Source organism: Trematomus bernacchii, unplaced genomic scaffold (assembly GCF_902827165.1).
Source record: "Trematomus bernacchii unplaced genomic scaffold, fTreBer1.1, whole genome shotgun sequence".
Taxonomy (NCBI): Eukaryota; Metazoa; Chordata; class Actinopteri; order Perciformes; family Nototheniidae; genus Trematomus; species Trematomus bernacchii.
In genome coordinates this window covers 21,114,565-21,130,580 of record NW_022987739.1, presented here as the reverse complement: position 1 = coordinate 21,130,580, position 16,016 = coordinate 21,114,565, and the positions used below count along the sequence as shown (strand labels likewise).

The 16,016-nt window shown below is 40.3% G+C and overlaps 1 protein-coding gene across 2 annotated transcripts in view; it reads left to right on the top strand.

The window, feature by feature from the left end:
• Positions 1 to 263: 263 nt before the first annotated feature.
• Positions 264 to 16,016, top strand: part of zc3h3 (zinc finger CCCH-type containing 3) — a 72,665-nt gene continuing 56,912 nt past the window's right edge. The window contains exons 1-4 of one of the 2 annotated variants that reach the window (XM_034147748.1): positions 264 to 335; positions 967 to 2,407; positions 3,663 to 3,835; positions 5,554 to 5,577. In XM_034147748.1, the coding sequence (XP_034003639.1) occupies positions 290 to 335; positions 967 to 2,407; positions 3,663 to 3,835; positions 5,554 to 5,577 (1,684 nt within the window). In that variant the 5' untranslated portion in view covers positions 264 to 289. The remainder of the gene's footprint in view (positions 336 to 966; positions 2,408 to 3,662; positions 3,836 to 5,553; positions 5,578 to 16,016) is intronic. The other variant, XM_034147749.1, reaches the window with a different exon arrangement.

Genomic DNA, 16,016 nt, shown 5'->3' with positions numbered 1-16,016 from the left:
ATAATAATACAAATAAACTTTAAAATGCCTTCTGTTCATTTGATGGTTTTGTGTTGCTTTAACTACAATCAAAGTTAAGTCCCCAAACAATTCTATTAACCATGTCAAATAAAATCGCAGACAATTACAGGGCACTTTGGCAACAATCTTACCTGTAAGACAAGACAAAGGGCTGGCAAAAAACCAGTATCCGCTCTGAAGGCGTTCTGTGATTGGGCGGTTTAACTGACATCATCCGGAAGGGCCTATTTTTGTCGTAGGTTGATGACGAAGACATTAAGTAGTAAACATGGAGGAGAGAGAAGCACTGAAGAGGGAAATTGAACTTTTACAAAGTAAATTCCTCGTTTTAAACGTTAACAGTTTGTGACCAGGCGGGTTAGGAAACAGGTTTTAATTGTTGTCTCCTTTAAATTCAGAGCTGTCGTGTGAATGTTGCGCGTTTTTAAGCATTTAAGAATGAAAGTTTATCGTTAGCTTAGCATCCAGTTCAAACCGCACATTCGTCTTAAGACGACACGCTGGTGCCTTTTATCATGTTATTATCTTATAAACAACATTCAGTGATTTAACATCCGTAATATACTACATGTAAAAAATATGTAGCATTAGTTAGCTAGCTAGGGTATTCTAGTTAGATGTTAATGTGTCAACAGGTTAGTTTAGCCACATGTTCAGATGCAAAGCATTACGGTAAACGGTCGGTTCACTTAACTGATGAACGCTACAGGAAAAAAACAGCTTTGTTTTAATTAACGTTACATTTTACAGTATGAAATATTGCTTTGGTCCTTCGTTTGTTTCCTTTTATCTACAAGCTAAAGCTAAACCATATCCTATCACTATAAAGAAAAAACAAATGTTGTGTATAAATCCAACTCTTTACAAGGTCTCTGTTTTCTTTTTCTTTTTTTATAAATCTGTAATCTGATTGTACAACTGAATAACTTATTTTCTCATTCTCAGATCTCATCAATACTCACAAGAGTGTCCATGGAGACGCTCCATTTGCAAGAGATGAGCATAGGCGTCCAGAAGCTCCAACATCAGCCCGGGGAAGAGGTCACAGCACATCTGTCCATCATCATGACAGCTCCAGAGGGAGACAGTTAGCTCCTCACAGCCATGGAAGTTGGAGGAAAACATACTCCCTGAGCAACAAGAACCTCCAGTCCTCTGTAGTACACACATCAGCTTCTGCCTCCTCTGTTGGACAGTCCCAAAGTGTATCTCACAGCACCTCACTGCCCAGTCACAGCAGAGGAGAGAAGAGTGATAAAATCACAACTGCCGCTTCATCATTAGGGGAAGTTGCAACAGAGAAAAAACACAGTGATACTCTTAGAAAAACTGGTGCAGCTGTTTATCAGCTTGAAGATGAAAAAGGCACTAGTGTTCAACACGAAAAGCTTCAGGGACAGACGCCAGCAATTCAGGATAGGACCGAAACCAGGCGTGTTCTCCTGCCTAAAGAGAAAAATAATGCTTCTGCCGAAGTGGCGCCTTCAGTTAAGTCCAACACCCTGACCAGTTTGCAGAGCAACCATCAAGCACAGATCAAACCCTCCCTGACGAGCAAAACCAGCACTGGGACTAAACTGACTGCTACTACGATAAAACTAGCAACTCTTACAACTGCTAATGCCATACCGCCTCTCTCTGGGCTTTCAGAAGTATCAAAACAACCGTCTGCCGACCCCACAAATCAATCGAGCAAGGGCCAGACGGGTGCATCTTTTACAGAAAAATCAAAATTCACTTGGATCAAAAGCCAGACGGAGAAAGAAGTGGAGCCCGAACAAGCTAGCTCCATTCCGTCACCCAAAGGCAAATCTGTGACTGTTGCCCCGCCATCAATTTCAAAAGCTGGGGTCGCAGGTGCAAGCCCCCCCATTTTGGCAATCAGTAAGAAAACGCCTACTAAGAAGTTACCTCGAAAGATAAGCTCCGCCAATATAACCCCAAAGACTTCCAAGTACAAATGGGTCTCCTCCTCGGCTGGAGCCCAGGCTAGAATCCCTCGAAAGTCACTATCGCCAAAATCCATGTTTGTAGCACAGAGAGCCGTGGAGAAGGGAGAGACGACCAAGAAACCCAGAGCAGCCTCCACTCCCTCTCCTAAGATCAAAAAGGGAATTGCGGGCTCCTCTCCCAACTCCTCACTGAGCAGCCGTTATCGCTGGAAGGCTGGAGGCTGGAGTTCCTCTGCTGCAGCGACTGGAGTGGCGGCAGTAGCCCGTCGTAGATCTGCCTTCCACTGGACGTCTGAAAAAAACAACAAAGGCGTGAAAGGAGGGCTCGTTGTCTCCCCGTCTGTAACCCAACGCACCTCCCTGATGCCCTCCTCCTCACCTGCTGGGTTCAAGCTCCGCAGCAGAATGAAAATCATTCGGAGGTCTGCTAGTAGGTAAGTTCTAGTAACGTGTGTCTTAGCTCTACACCAAGACGAATGAAAAATAAAATAAAATGTTTAAGAATAACTGTTTTAGGGCTGCACATTTTGGAATAAATAACTAATTGCAATTATTCAGATTGGTATTGCTATTGCGATTTGATTCACATTATTGGAGGGATCATTTAGAATTATTATCATTGAAACATATATTAAAATGATCATGGGGTGATTTAATTTTTTAAGATAATCTCTACCAAACAAATATGTTTGTTTTATTTCTCCCCAGCTCCTTAAAACTTAATTCAAAATGGTTTATCAACAGATATATTGCCTTAAAGACATATTGTGGTTTCTGCTATTGGAAAATTGCACTTGTCCATATTGCATTTTTCAATACATTTGATTTAGTTATCATGCAACCCTAAGTCTTTTGCCAGATGGAGGTAGTAAAGTATGGCATATACTTTAAAGGGGACCTATCATGCAAAATGCACTTTTTGATGTCTTTTTATATATAAATATGTGTCCCCGGTGTGTCAGGGAACTCACAAAGTGTCAGAAAACAAAGCCCTCTCTCGTTTCCTCTGTACCCAAATCTCTAAAAACGGGGGAACAACGGAGCTGATCCAGATTCGATAGGTCCGATATGACTTAATATCGTAAATGCTCACGATGACTCACGGCACTATCAGAAACGTCGCTATCAGAAACAATGCCCGACTGTTTTGGAAGTAATATGGTATTATCAAGCATCGCTAACACTCAGAGCTAAGCTGTACTGGAGAGAGTATGTGTAAAAGAGCAGGAAATAAAAAAAGGAACTCACCTTGTGGTAAACCCGCAAGAGAAAAAGCATTTGAGCTCCATACTGTTTCAGAAATAATCCTTGATGTGGTTTGGAACATGATATGGCATTTAATCACGGCAGCATTTAGCTGAGTATCACGTAGAATTCTTAGCAGGCATTTGCTCCCCCTCCTTCCCCTTTTTTTTTTTGTTCAAGCTAAGGACCCAGATCAGCAGTTCTCTAACAGGGCTGAAACAGAGGGATATGAGGGATGTCTAAAATGCTTGATCTGTTTGGTATTTTGTGCAAAACACATCATACATGTTTTTTATATATTTTTATATATCTGAGACCCATAATATATGCCTAAAAATAGACCTTTAATTAATTGTATTTTATTCAACTTAACTTGGATAAAAGTAGCTTCTGATGTATTACTGATCACATGTTTCTCCTCTGCCCTCTGTCCTGTAACTACAGTGGAGCTGGTTCAGAGAAGGGGGGCAGCCCGTCAGCGGTGAAGCACTCCCCCCGCGGTCGGACGCACAGCTACGCCAGGAGTCCCACAGGAGGACGGAGGACGCCCTCCAGGGAGCTGGTGTCTTTTGGTAGGCACAAGTTGAGGCGGCTCTCCCCCACATCAGCAAGGACAGGTAGGAATCAGTCAGGTTTATTGGGAATATTTAGACATTTCTTTTGTTATATAATAGTTTTTTACCTATAAAGACGGGACAATTCACATTAATTGACACTTGATTACATAACTTAAAGGTAGGGTAGGTAAGTTTGAGAAACTGGCTCGAGATACACTTGTTGTTATATTTCATGGAATGCTCTTAACATCCCGAAAGCAATGAATATCTGAAGTGCTTTGACAAAAGATCCATAAAAAAATGTAATCTGTGGAAGCCGTAGTACTGTAAAAAGCACGACCAATCATTTTAGCCAGCCCGGCTAAAATGACTGGATGGCCTACCTGCCTGTCAGCCTTCCATCTGTGCACAAACTTATCTCGTGCCCTCATTGGTCATGTGCGCGTTCGTGTGTGTTGGAGGAGGGGCTCTGTAAGGAAGTGGCAGATTTTCTCCGGTTGTGTATTTTCAAATTCTAGCGATCTCCAGCCGGTTTCTCAAACTTACCTACCCCACCTTTAATGTAATGTGCCAGATTTAGCTTGCAGGTTGATGGTATTAAAACAAAGTATAAAGGAGCACATAAGCACAATAACAGCACGTAAGCAGTCAGTGCACACAAAAACACACAGCACATATTAAAGCAGATGCACCATTAAAAGCACATTCATCCAAATCCTTTAAAACACAACAACTGCAAAAGCAAGCACGGATAAAAGCTAATAAGCATAGAAAATAAATAAAATACAAGGAATTTGCTTTTGTTTGTAATGGTCCACGCAAAAACACATTAAAAGTAATAAGGTGGTAAAAAAAATTGCTAAAATGTAGCAAATATACAACTATGAAAGATAACCATCAAAAAATACTATAAAAAATGTAAAGAATAAGAAGAAATGTTTACAATGAAATTAAATAAACAAATACAATAAGAACGTTATGACAAATAACTCGTGCAGTATATAGGAATGTGCAATGTTAACAGTATTGACACAAGTGTGTTGATAGTGATAGTATAGACTTAGTTCTGCTCATTTCATTAGGTTGTTTTTTAATGGACAGTTTTCCCTGTTATGAGTTGCCAACCATATGTTCCTATATTGCAAATCACATTACATAGTTTGAGGTTACAATAGTGTGCAATATTTGATAGAAATGTAAGAACCATATTAGGCACTTTCACACCAAGTACTTTGCCGTACTTAGTTCCCAGTACTTAGTTCATCAGAACTCTTCAGTTCTGATGAACTAAAGTCAAAGAGCAGATCGCGTTCACACCGGAATAAGTTCCCTGAGGGAGGATTAGGCAAATGAAGCCGCTGACGTCACTTCGTCTTCTTCTGCTTTGGGTTTACTGGCAGGCCGCAAACAACTTCACGGCGTATACTGCCACCCGAAGTCCCCGGCCGGAAGTCCCCGCAGTTGGGGACTGGCTTCAGTAGAAGCTGCTGGGACTCCCAGCAGCTTCTACTGAAGCCAGTCCCCGGAGTTGGGGACTGGCTTCAGTAGAAGCTGCTTCCGAGTAAATCGCTCGGAAGTCCCTGCTCTCTAGCAGGGACTGAAAAGGGGTGAAAAGGTTCTCATGAACTAAATTCTAGTTCCGGATTATTTTGGTGTGAACGCAACATTTCAAGAACTATCGGAACTATACTGGGAAAAGTACTCCGGTGTGAAAGCGCCTATTGTTATTTTTTTTATTCTTTTTTAAAATATTCCTTCTTTTCTCCCTCACTCACAAGCATGGGGATCGCAGCAACCATACAGTAAGACCCACAGCAACATAACTTTGTATATAATGTTGATTTCCCACCCACTCTTTAGTTTAGAGTTACACTGGATGGCCAGTTGGTGGTGCTATTGCAACTTGTTTTAGCCACTAACTCACCAACTGTCCATCAACCACTTCAAAACTCCTGACATTAGGACCAAATGAGTGATTATTGAGATAATTATTAGTTTTAGGATTTGATAATATTATTTTTAGTTTCACTGGTAATGGTTATTTTGCAGGCCTGTTCTATCTTAGTGCTACGTCTAATGCTGCTATTAACATCATTGTAATGATTCACACCTCCCATGATACTAGATTTCCCAGAACAAATGGGGCAAAAGTAAAAATAAAAGAGATACCTTTTTTATTACAGCACTCTCCCAAATAGGTTGGGTTTGGTAAACTGTTCTGTTATTTAAAAAAGTATATGTTTACATGTATTTTAGGTAAAATAAATAAATGGAACTAACACAGACTGCTCGGCTTTGGCACCTTCACACATAAGGGCACATTTGGCAGATGGGTCTTTATTTAATCTTCCATATTATAGGATCATGCACGACTTCCTCTATATTCTATTACATTTACAATAAATGTCTGTGCTGCATCCCTTTTATCAGAGCATTGCCACGTCTTTAGGTTTTTCTTATGTATCAAAGTTGGCATAAAATATTTCAAACCGACAGTCAGGGGTTGTATCATCAGAACGCTCTTTGCTTCAGTCTTTGGAACTATTCTTTTTTCTTTGTTCTAGTGGCTTTACTTCCACTCAATTGAACAAAGTAGGACATTGTCTGTTAGATTTATTTGTTGGTTCTTTGTGTCTTAATATATTGCTTTTTAGTGACTACTTGTTGCCAAAGGGAATACTTTGGCAACATGTCTTGCTTCAGTTCTTGTGTTGTGCCCCAGTGTTCTCAGAATACTGCATACTTGTAGAACGTATTCTGTATTTCCCTAAATGCTTATACATTGTTTTTGCAGTTAGTTTCCAAAAAAACCTGTATTTCACCGGAAAGATTTTCCTAAGATTTTAAGGCTGATATAAATATGTTTTAAAAAATATTCATGGATGGATGGAAGAATGGATGAACGGATAAATCCCAATTTGGAAACACATTTTGTTGCAGTAGCAGGTTATCAAAACATTGCAAAGGAGTTTAAAATAAAATAAAATCTATAAACAATTTAATAATGCAAAAAAATAACATTAATACAGGCATGCAAAGTAGTTGCAGTTTTCTTATTTACTTTAAAATGTAATGCAATGAGATAGGGTGAGTCTAATATATGCAAATTGTGCAGCGTTATCAAAAGAGCAAAACAGTGGAGTCTAGTATTTACCGATTTATTCTTTTTCCACTGTGAACACACCACATACTCAACACATGATTATAAGCTATGTCTTATAGAATTGAGAGACAACTAATTGGCCCTCCAGCCATTATTCCAGCTGTCTCCAGTAGAGGGCAACAGCTCACATCCGAGGATTCCTCCTTGTCTGGGCTTTGTGTATCTGGCTGTCACTAGAGAGGCTCACAGGCACTCTCTAAAAGGAGGAGGAGGTGAAGGGGGGGGGGGGGGGGGGGGGGTTTAATTGATTGCCCAATTCAGCCGTGATGGCGAACAAGTGCCGATAGCGGGTAATTTGCAGAGGTGGAGGCAGGCAGCGCCACCGCTATCAAGCCCTGGCACCGCTCTCCCTCCAGTAGATAAAAAGGAGCTAATGCATAATTATCCTTTTGCAAATTGGATTGTTTTAACGAACTGTAGAATATAGGCCTAACCTGATGGAAAGCAATCATTGTTTTTACAGCCCTCCCTCCCTTCTCCGTCTCTCTCCCCTCCTCCCTCCCCCTCCTCTTGCCCCTCCAACCCTCCGGTCATTCTGCGTGTACCCTACACGCCTCATGCCCATCTTGGTGTAATCTCCCATACTCAATGAAGTCAGAAGACATTAGAAAAAGCCATCACTATTAACATTAGGCTTTATTCGTCCCCATGGCTCTGTGTCTATCACTCTGCCTTTCCTTTTCTGATTCTGTAACTTTTTTGCACGTCCTTTCCCCCCCCTTCCTTTCCTCTCCATCATTTCTCCGTGTCATGTGGACACCCTGAACGGCTTACAGCAGGAACACATGGGTCTCTAATTAAAGAAGGGGATTCCGAATCAAGAGGAGAAAAGGTGGAGTGCAGAGGAAGATGGAGTGAGGAAAGCTGCCCCGTCTGTGCCTCCGATAAGAGCTGCTAATAAAGCGCAAATTGAATTACTAATGATGGGAAGCAGAGTCCCTATAGATGAGCCCGTTAAAAAGCAACCTTATGACCACTCACACATGCATGATAATACACTCCCAAACAATGTTTCTTAATTTCCTCCTCAATGGCCAGCTTTAGCCTCTCCTCCCTTCTGTTTTCCCGTGGTTATCTGTGGTTTAATTTAAAGAGGGCATAAACCTAAAGTAAGCAGTTAGCGCTGTAATGAATCGAGAGGTGCGCGTGAATGTATGTATCTGCATGTGCGTGTGCCAGCATGAGCCATGTAGCCCAGATAATCTAATAAAGCAGATAAATGTCAGGAGCGGACGGACCTACAAGAGGAAGTGCTGAGCCGTGCGACTTCGGGCCCCATGTGACAGGCTTCGGGAGCGTTTTAGGTCTCTATCTCACTCTGGTTTTTCTTTCCTCCCTCACCATCTCTCACGCAGTCTCACTCAGTCTTTTTCCTCTCTGTAGCTGTCTTCACCGTTCTGCTAATATGCCTTGTGACTTTTTAAGCCCACTACTGCATATCACTTTGCACACTGCAGCCGTTTTCTTCATAATCTTATTTCCAGGTCTGAAGTTTAATGTCAAAAGAGTTCATCTGAATAAAATAAAATCGAAACAGCTAATGTAGCAAAATCATCACACGATTGATATATATCTTTTTTAACAAGGTATTCAAATGTTACAGTTCGTCAAGTTATAACCCCTGGCTGCAAAATAACAATATTGTTATTTGAAAATGTCGGCTAAAATGTTCCTGTTTCCGGTTGTCTTTTTAGGTTTTTTTTACCAACAGTGCAACATGTATGTACAGCTCTTGAAAATATTAAGACACCAATACAGCATTATCAGCTTCTCTGGTTTTACTATTTATAGGTATGTGTTTGAGTAAAATGTTTTTATTTGTTACCTATTTATTTGTATCCTTGCCAATTTCTTTTGTTGTTAATTGATTAACCAATTTGCAGTTTCAATAGGGATTAGTGACAGCTTTCGGCAGATATGCAATTATTTGAAAAATATGAGTCAATAGACTTTGCATATAGATAGAGGTATATGGTATTGTATATTGTAAATATACATATTATAACACTGTATTTTGGTTTCCATTAGTTTCAATCTGGTAGACTATTCTTTTATTTTTACGTCGCCTTGTAGTCTTGTAACTGGCTTTGCCTGAAAAAATGGCAATGGTTCTGAAATGTACAAAAATATCTATTGTCATTCGTAGGTAGAGTGGAAAGAGAGTTCAGGGTCAAGTTCACATGCACAAACCCGCCGGAAGTTGAAGCCAATTTTTGTATTAGTCGAACAGGAGTACTACATATTCTGTGTCAGTATGGACTCCCATTGATTTACAATGGGAAAGTAAATCAGTGGATAATTTCTTTTGAGGTAAATCAACTACCCACTTGAGCAGCCTGTATAAAGATCAGTTCTAAAAGTTGTAAAATTAGCTAAAAGACAAATGTATAGTTATTTTCCCTAACCATTTATTTGACTGAGCTGATACTGGCCGTATCGGAGTGAATTGGAGGCGGTGCTTAAGAGCGCTTGTTTTATGAACCTAAGTCTCCATACTTGTTGTTCCTAAATTCAGGCCCTTTCTGCTATCCTGCACCACTGAGCAACTTTCTTAGGAATAAACAGGCCCGACTCACACGCTGAATCCAGTTCTCTTTATACATCCATGCTCTGTAAGGCCTCTCTTTGCTGGAGGGTTTCGGTTGCTTGCCAGTCTTGTTTCAAAGACTGCTTTTGCGAAGATAAGGGTCGGCATTTGTATGACAGCAATTTGCTATTCTGACTGAATGTAACTCGCCCCGTCAGTAGAGGAATGTTAAACACCTAGTGAAAAACTGTTCACAGATACAGACATTTTAAGGGACATAAACGTGAGTAAAACAATTTGAATGGAGGGAATATTTGACTTTTTATATTGTGACTATCAAGACTGAGGGAGAAATCATTTTTTGTGTAAAATAGTGTCTCACATCTTGAAACTCATAGATTTATCACTAAATCAGGTCCTGTTATGTATCGTTTGTCTTCAGGTACCAATGCAGACTACTTTTGTTCTTATAGTGCAGTCTTAACTGTAGCATGACTCTATCTTGTTACTGAGTTAGTATTTAGAAGCGGATTCATCCATTGGCTATTCGAGTTGTACTGCTCAGCTGTAAACACACACACACACACACACACTTTTACAGTGGCAGTGATGCCACCTTTGCTCTCCGCATCAGCTTACCAACATGCTGCCCCCCCACCCCCAGATACCGTGGAACCATTACAACCACAAAAGAATCCCCCCCTCCCCCCCCCCCCCCCCCCCCCCCTCCTTCGGGGATCCCGTTACCGTGCCTACAGTGACCCCATTTATTTCCCCATAAATCATACGTGCTGCTTTGCATCAGGGTCCTGCCCTCTCGACATCTCCCACTTTCTCCAGTGACATGTATGTGCAGCACACTACTGTATGGACAGACATGCAAACACACATGAAACAAACAAGCAGCTGTATGATAATTAAGGGACATCATAAACCATTTGATGGGGGCAGAATGTTTCTCACTCCGATTTTAGTAAACCATAAATAAGTTACACTTAAAGAAAATGTGGGTTTGCCTGCTTTAAAACCTAAAACCTTTTTTTATAAGAAAATGTGTTTTCTCTAAAGAAAAGACAGAGCAGTGATGTGTTATACTGAAGAGCAACACACCAGCAAAATCTAAACGCCTGCATCCAGTTGTTATAGTTGTTGTGCAGGTTATTGTTCTTCCATGCCACTTCGGTATTTCCCAGCATTAATGCACTTAAACATTTCAAAAATAATTATAAACGTTTAGCCTTTGCAGACCATGTACATGCACAAAAAAACGATAAAACGCACTACAGGAAAGGAAACCCCTTAAAAGCACAATAGGGCCTTTTAAATTAAATTGTCATTAAAGACTGACCCTTGACCCTAGGTAGACACTACTGAAGCAGTGCATTATTAAACATATAGGAAAGTAATGGTTTATCCCAACCTTTCACTTTTAGGAATTTTGGATGTAAAATCCTTTTAATGAACAGTTAACAAAGTAATTTCAAATGTTAAAGACATTCAAATGTTGATATTATGTATGCTTCAGTTCATATAAAGCAAAGAATCACACAGCCAACAGTTTGTCTTTGGACCGTAATCCTACCCGTCTCTCAATTTGTGTCTTGGCACGACATACGTGTGTTTATTTTTGTTAGTTTCTTTGCATCACTCTCTGGTTCACACTTGCTCCAGTTTCTCCCACTTTTCCTTGACACCGCAGACACTTGTCCGCTGCTCCCTTCTCACTGACACACACACGCATGCAGAGGCAGCTTATAGACAACGTTAACCCACTGTTTGTTTGTTTGTTTTGGATACACAGCACAACATGGGTGTTGCTATGTGTATACGTCACTCTATATCTAATGTATGTGTATTCTGATATTCTCTGAACTTTTTATTGGTCAAATGACTTTTATTGGTTTGTTTGTCAGTGTGTGTGTGTGTGAGTGTGCTTCTCCCATCAGCTGCTTTTCCACATACCGTTCTCTGAATACCATTCTCCAGTGCCACCATAGTATTATCAGTTGGGCAACACACACACATTTGCATCGTGTGGACCTTAACCTAATACACACACCCACACACACACTCTTTCACCAAGTGGACCTTAACCCAATGCATGCACACACACATACACACTGGCATTCTGCTCATTCCTGGGCACTTTCTCAGGCTCTCTGTGTCAAACAGGTGGACCTCTGTCTTCTTCTGTCTGAGTTCCTTTTCTTCCTTTCTCTTTAAATCTGTCACCATTTGTCTGTGACACGTGCGCCCACACACATGCAATGAATGGCACATCCAGAGTTGTTGCATTTACCATAATGATTTAGGCAGAGGAACATTTAGGAGGAAAAGTAGCTTGCCTTTACACGCATGTATCGTTGTGCCTGCTAGGGCTGTGCAATTAATCGTATTTTAATCGCAATTACGATTTTGGCCTGCCACAATTACGAAAACAACATAATCGAATAAAACAATTATTTTGCTTTGCTAGGTTGTGACAGTGCACTGCAACATATTTGATCTAATTTATTTTGGTCTAATTTATTTGTATTTATCATATTTATATATGATTAGTAGCTTGTTGGAGTGCGCTCCAAAATATTTGTTTATTGGTATTTATTATTTTGATATTATTTATTTAAAGTTTTTCAGTTGAATTATACGTTCAGGGTAATCAACAGTTAAACAGATACTGTTCAAATTATTATTTGTATTTGTTTTAAAGTTCAATAAATGGATGTTTTCAAAGTCGATGAATAATCGTATTTAATAATCGTGATATCAATTATTGACCAAAATAATCGTGATTATGATTTTTGCCATAATCGCACAGCCCTAGTGCCTGCTATTAACAGTGTGCCTATTTGGTTACGTGAATGATTTAGTTTCTCCCGTTAGGTGGTGTCTTGTGCAGGACCGGCCCAGTATAGCTCTCTGCCGCGGTGCACGGTAACATTTGGCATTTTGATTAACCTCTGTGGACCCTGGGAGCCGTGCAGGGCTGTGACCAGACCCCTGTACCTACAGTACGTCCACATGAGTTACTCCTACCCATCCGTGTTGTAAGACCCCTCCTCATTCCAAGTACTCTCATCAAACTGTCAACTGGCCATAATTAATTTCTGACTCGTTGGAGATGAACATGCAGATGGACCTCGCGTGGCCTCGAGGACACCGGGGAGTAGTGAACTCAAAGTTTCAAATTGCTACAAAAGGTTATACTAAATCCAGGCTAGGTTGCAATAATCATTTAATTTAGGAATATTTGAACCCAAATTTAGCAAAATGTAAATATGAATAAATCGGCAGATAAACATTTTTATCTTTGAAAGAAAAATTATCTGATTTTAAAGGAGCAACGTCAACTGCTTTTGGGTTGAATCCGTCCCATCACTTTTTTGAAGGAACATGATTATTTTACTCAATCGATATCAAAATGTCAGCCATTTAAAAAGTAAAACCTCCTCAAGTGTACGGCTATAATCACAATGGATTAATTAATTAATCCAATCCCAGCCTTATGTTCCAGCAGTCTGTAGTGTTGTTTTGATGGATCTCTAAGATTAGCTCAGAGTGGTGTTTGGCATCGTGCGGGCCATTTTTTTATCCCACGCATTTTTGAGGAGGGGGTCTGAGCGGCATGTGTTGAAATGTGTCATCAATACTATTGAGTCCCGAAACTTTAGCCTGCGATTACTGTGACTCCTTCCCAGTTAAGGAGGTAAATGTTGTCTTGGTATCCAGAGGAGTGGTCAATGTGCCAGCCTGTCTAAATAAATCAGAAACCCTAACAGCCTTACTAATTATTTGAGAACACATGGCAGGCAGTGTGTCATTTATTGGTAAATGGCTTGTGGGGGGCGTTGTCATCTTTAACTTAGGGATATGAATCCTGATGATAATCAATCTTTTCAGTATTTAAGAAGGTGCATGCCAATTCCCCAAAAGTGTTATTTATTCTGTTCAAGTTTTGATAAAAATTATGAATATTCCCCACTGTGGAAAGAAAACCAAACCCAATAGCCATGATGCAAAATCTCACCTCAGTATTATTATTTTTTTGGTTTTCGTGATGGTTGCCCAAATTAAGAATAAAATAAAAGTTAAAGTGGACCTATATTGGAAAAATATATTGTAGGGCCATACCTATACAAAACATGTCTGTGAAGTTTTTTTTATTTCTGAAACAGTATGGAGCTCAAATGCTTTTTCTCTTGCAGGTTTATCACAAGGTGAGTTCCTTGTTTTATTTCCTGCTTTTTAAACACATGTGCTCTACAGTACAGGTTAGCTCTGAGTGTTAGCGAGGCTTGCTAATGTAAACAAAGACGAGATTACGTCCAAAACACGTCAGGCATTGTTTCTGATGGCAACTTTCTGTGGGTCCGCCACCGATATTACGTCATATCGGCAGCAAATCTGTATCCACTCATTGTACCCCCGTTTTTAAAAGATTTGGGTACGGAGGAAAGGAGAAAGGGTTTTATTTTCTGACGCTGTGTGGGTTCCCCGACACACCGGGGCGGGGACATATTTAAGTATAAAATACATTAAAGAGTGCATTTTGCATAATAGGTCCCCTTTAAATAACAAAATTGGACAATCATTTTTTTAAATTAGATTAATTGAAATAAAATAAATATATTTATATATAAACATAAAGTAACATTTATTTACAATAACATAGCGTAAACCTTTTTCTATAATAATATTTGTACAGCCCTGTGTTGCTTCTTGCCTTACATAAAGCATGTGTGTTCTTGTAACAGGGAGGGGAAAGTGAAAAAGGCCATTAGAAGCTCCATAAATCTTCACCTTTTGTCAGCTGGAGAACATGCTGGTATCATTGCCTAGCCCCTCAGCCTGCTGTAACCCCGTCCCAATGACAGTAACCCTATATCCACCCCCCCCCCCCCCCAGCTCTCCTCCATATGTCTGCACACACTGACGTGATACCATAATAATCATTGGGGGTTTTGCCGTTTACGTGGGAAGACGAGCACAGAGCCTGAAGAGCGCTCGGCATGTTAATTATGTCCCACACACACACACATGCGGACATGTACACATGGTAGAGACAGGGGCAGGGGGTGGTGGTATTGGTCACTGGTCGTTGGTCATTAAGGCCTGGGCAGGGTTATCTGGGCTCTGGGCACGGCTGTTGACACGAAGGATGCTTTATGATCTAGGAGTTGTGTTGAGCATTTCTAGGAGGTTTATAAATTCTTCTGTTTAATCACGTAATGCAATCTTCTTTTTAAGGGGTTCACTTAGGGACTTCCTGTAAAGGCTTTACAGAGCCAGAGTTTAAATGGATTAATCTCAAACAGTATTCAAAGAACCCTCCTCGTTTTCCCTTTTTGGTAGGGGGTTTCATTTTGAGTTTAGAAAAAAAACCTTTTATATTGACTTGTACTCTAGTCAACTTTAGACTGGTATGTTAAAGGCCATGTAAGAAACTACATTTAATTGGTGCTATTAGTTCCTACATAAACACAAGCTTTCTTGCAGTCTTGGTTGTTTCACATGAGATTTTTCTGAACAATTGTTTGTTTTCTTGATTTTCCCGCTTATCAATCCACACCCACAGAATACCCTGGAAAAGCATTTGTCTTGCTTACAGCAAAAAAGGAGTAACACTGTGGGTGTCTTGGTGTGGACAGTGGAGCCTTTGTGTTGTGGTTTCATATCCCTCGTCTATACCACAGTCTATGGTTTGAAAATGTCCGCAGAATGTCATTGGTATAGATGCCGTTATTTGCAGTTGAAAAGCTCAGAAGAATGTACCTCATTCCAAACGAAAAATAATCCCCCTTCCCCAATTATATTCGTGCTCCGTTTGAAAGTATTATGAGGAAAACGGCTGTTTTAGGATTGAAGAAAACAAATTCCCCGCGCGTAAAGGATTTAATTGTTGAACAGAAAACATTTTTAGTAATGTAAGGAGTTTTCTCAACTTTTGCCAAACATGTCACGCTGATAAATATCCCTTTTGCGTGTATGCAAAATGCAAATGCTTCAAAACTTTAAGCCTACGATGATAATAGTAAATAATAATAGCTATAAATTAAATTCTAGACAATCTGTAACACTTGCACAATTATATGGATCCATCACTTAACTATGCTTTCTCTGCCAAAATTGCCTCAAGTGTGATCATCTTATGTCGTAGACCAAATATTTGGACCGTTGTTTAAAGGGGTCAGGGATGTCCAGGCATTAGATATATGTTGTTGTGCCAGCACTGCAGAGCTCACACTGGCCACACACACTCCGACACTACACAAGCAGTTCTCAATGCTATTCCTCTTTCTGGTCTTCTATCTGCAGTCACTCACATTGTGTGATTGCTCACCAGCACCATCACTCTATTTCTTTACCTCCTCCCTGTCCACAGGGAATAAACGTATTCCCCTAATTAATGTCTTGGCTGCAAGTCTCAGTGTGCCGGTGGAGCCAAGTAGGGGCCAAGACCCATATTCCTGTAATGCTAGTGAATTCTGTATGGTCATGTGAACTGGATCATCCCTTCTAGCTCCGTACTCAGCTTTTACGACCATAAGCTC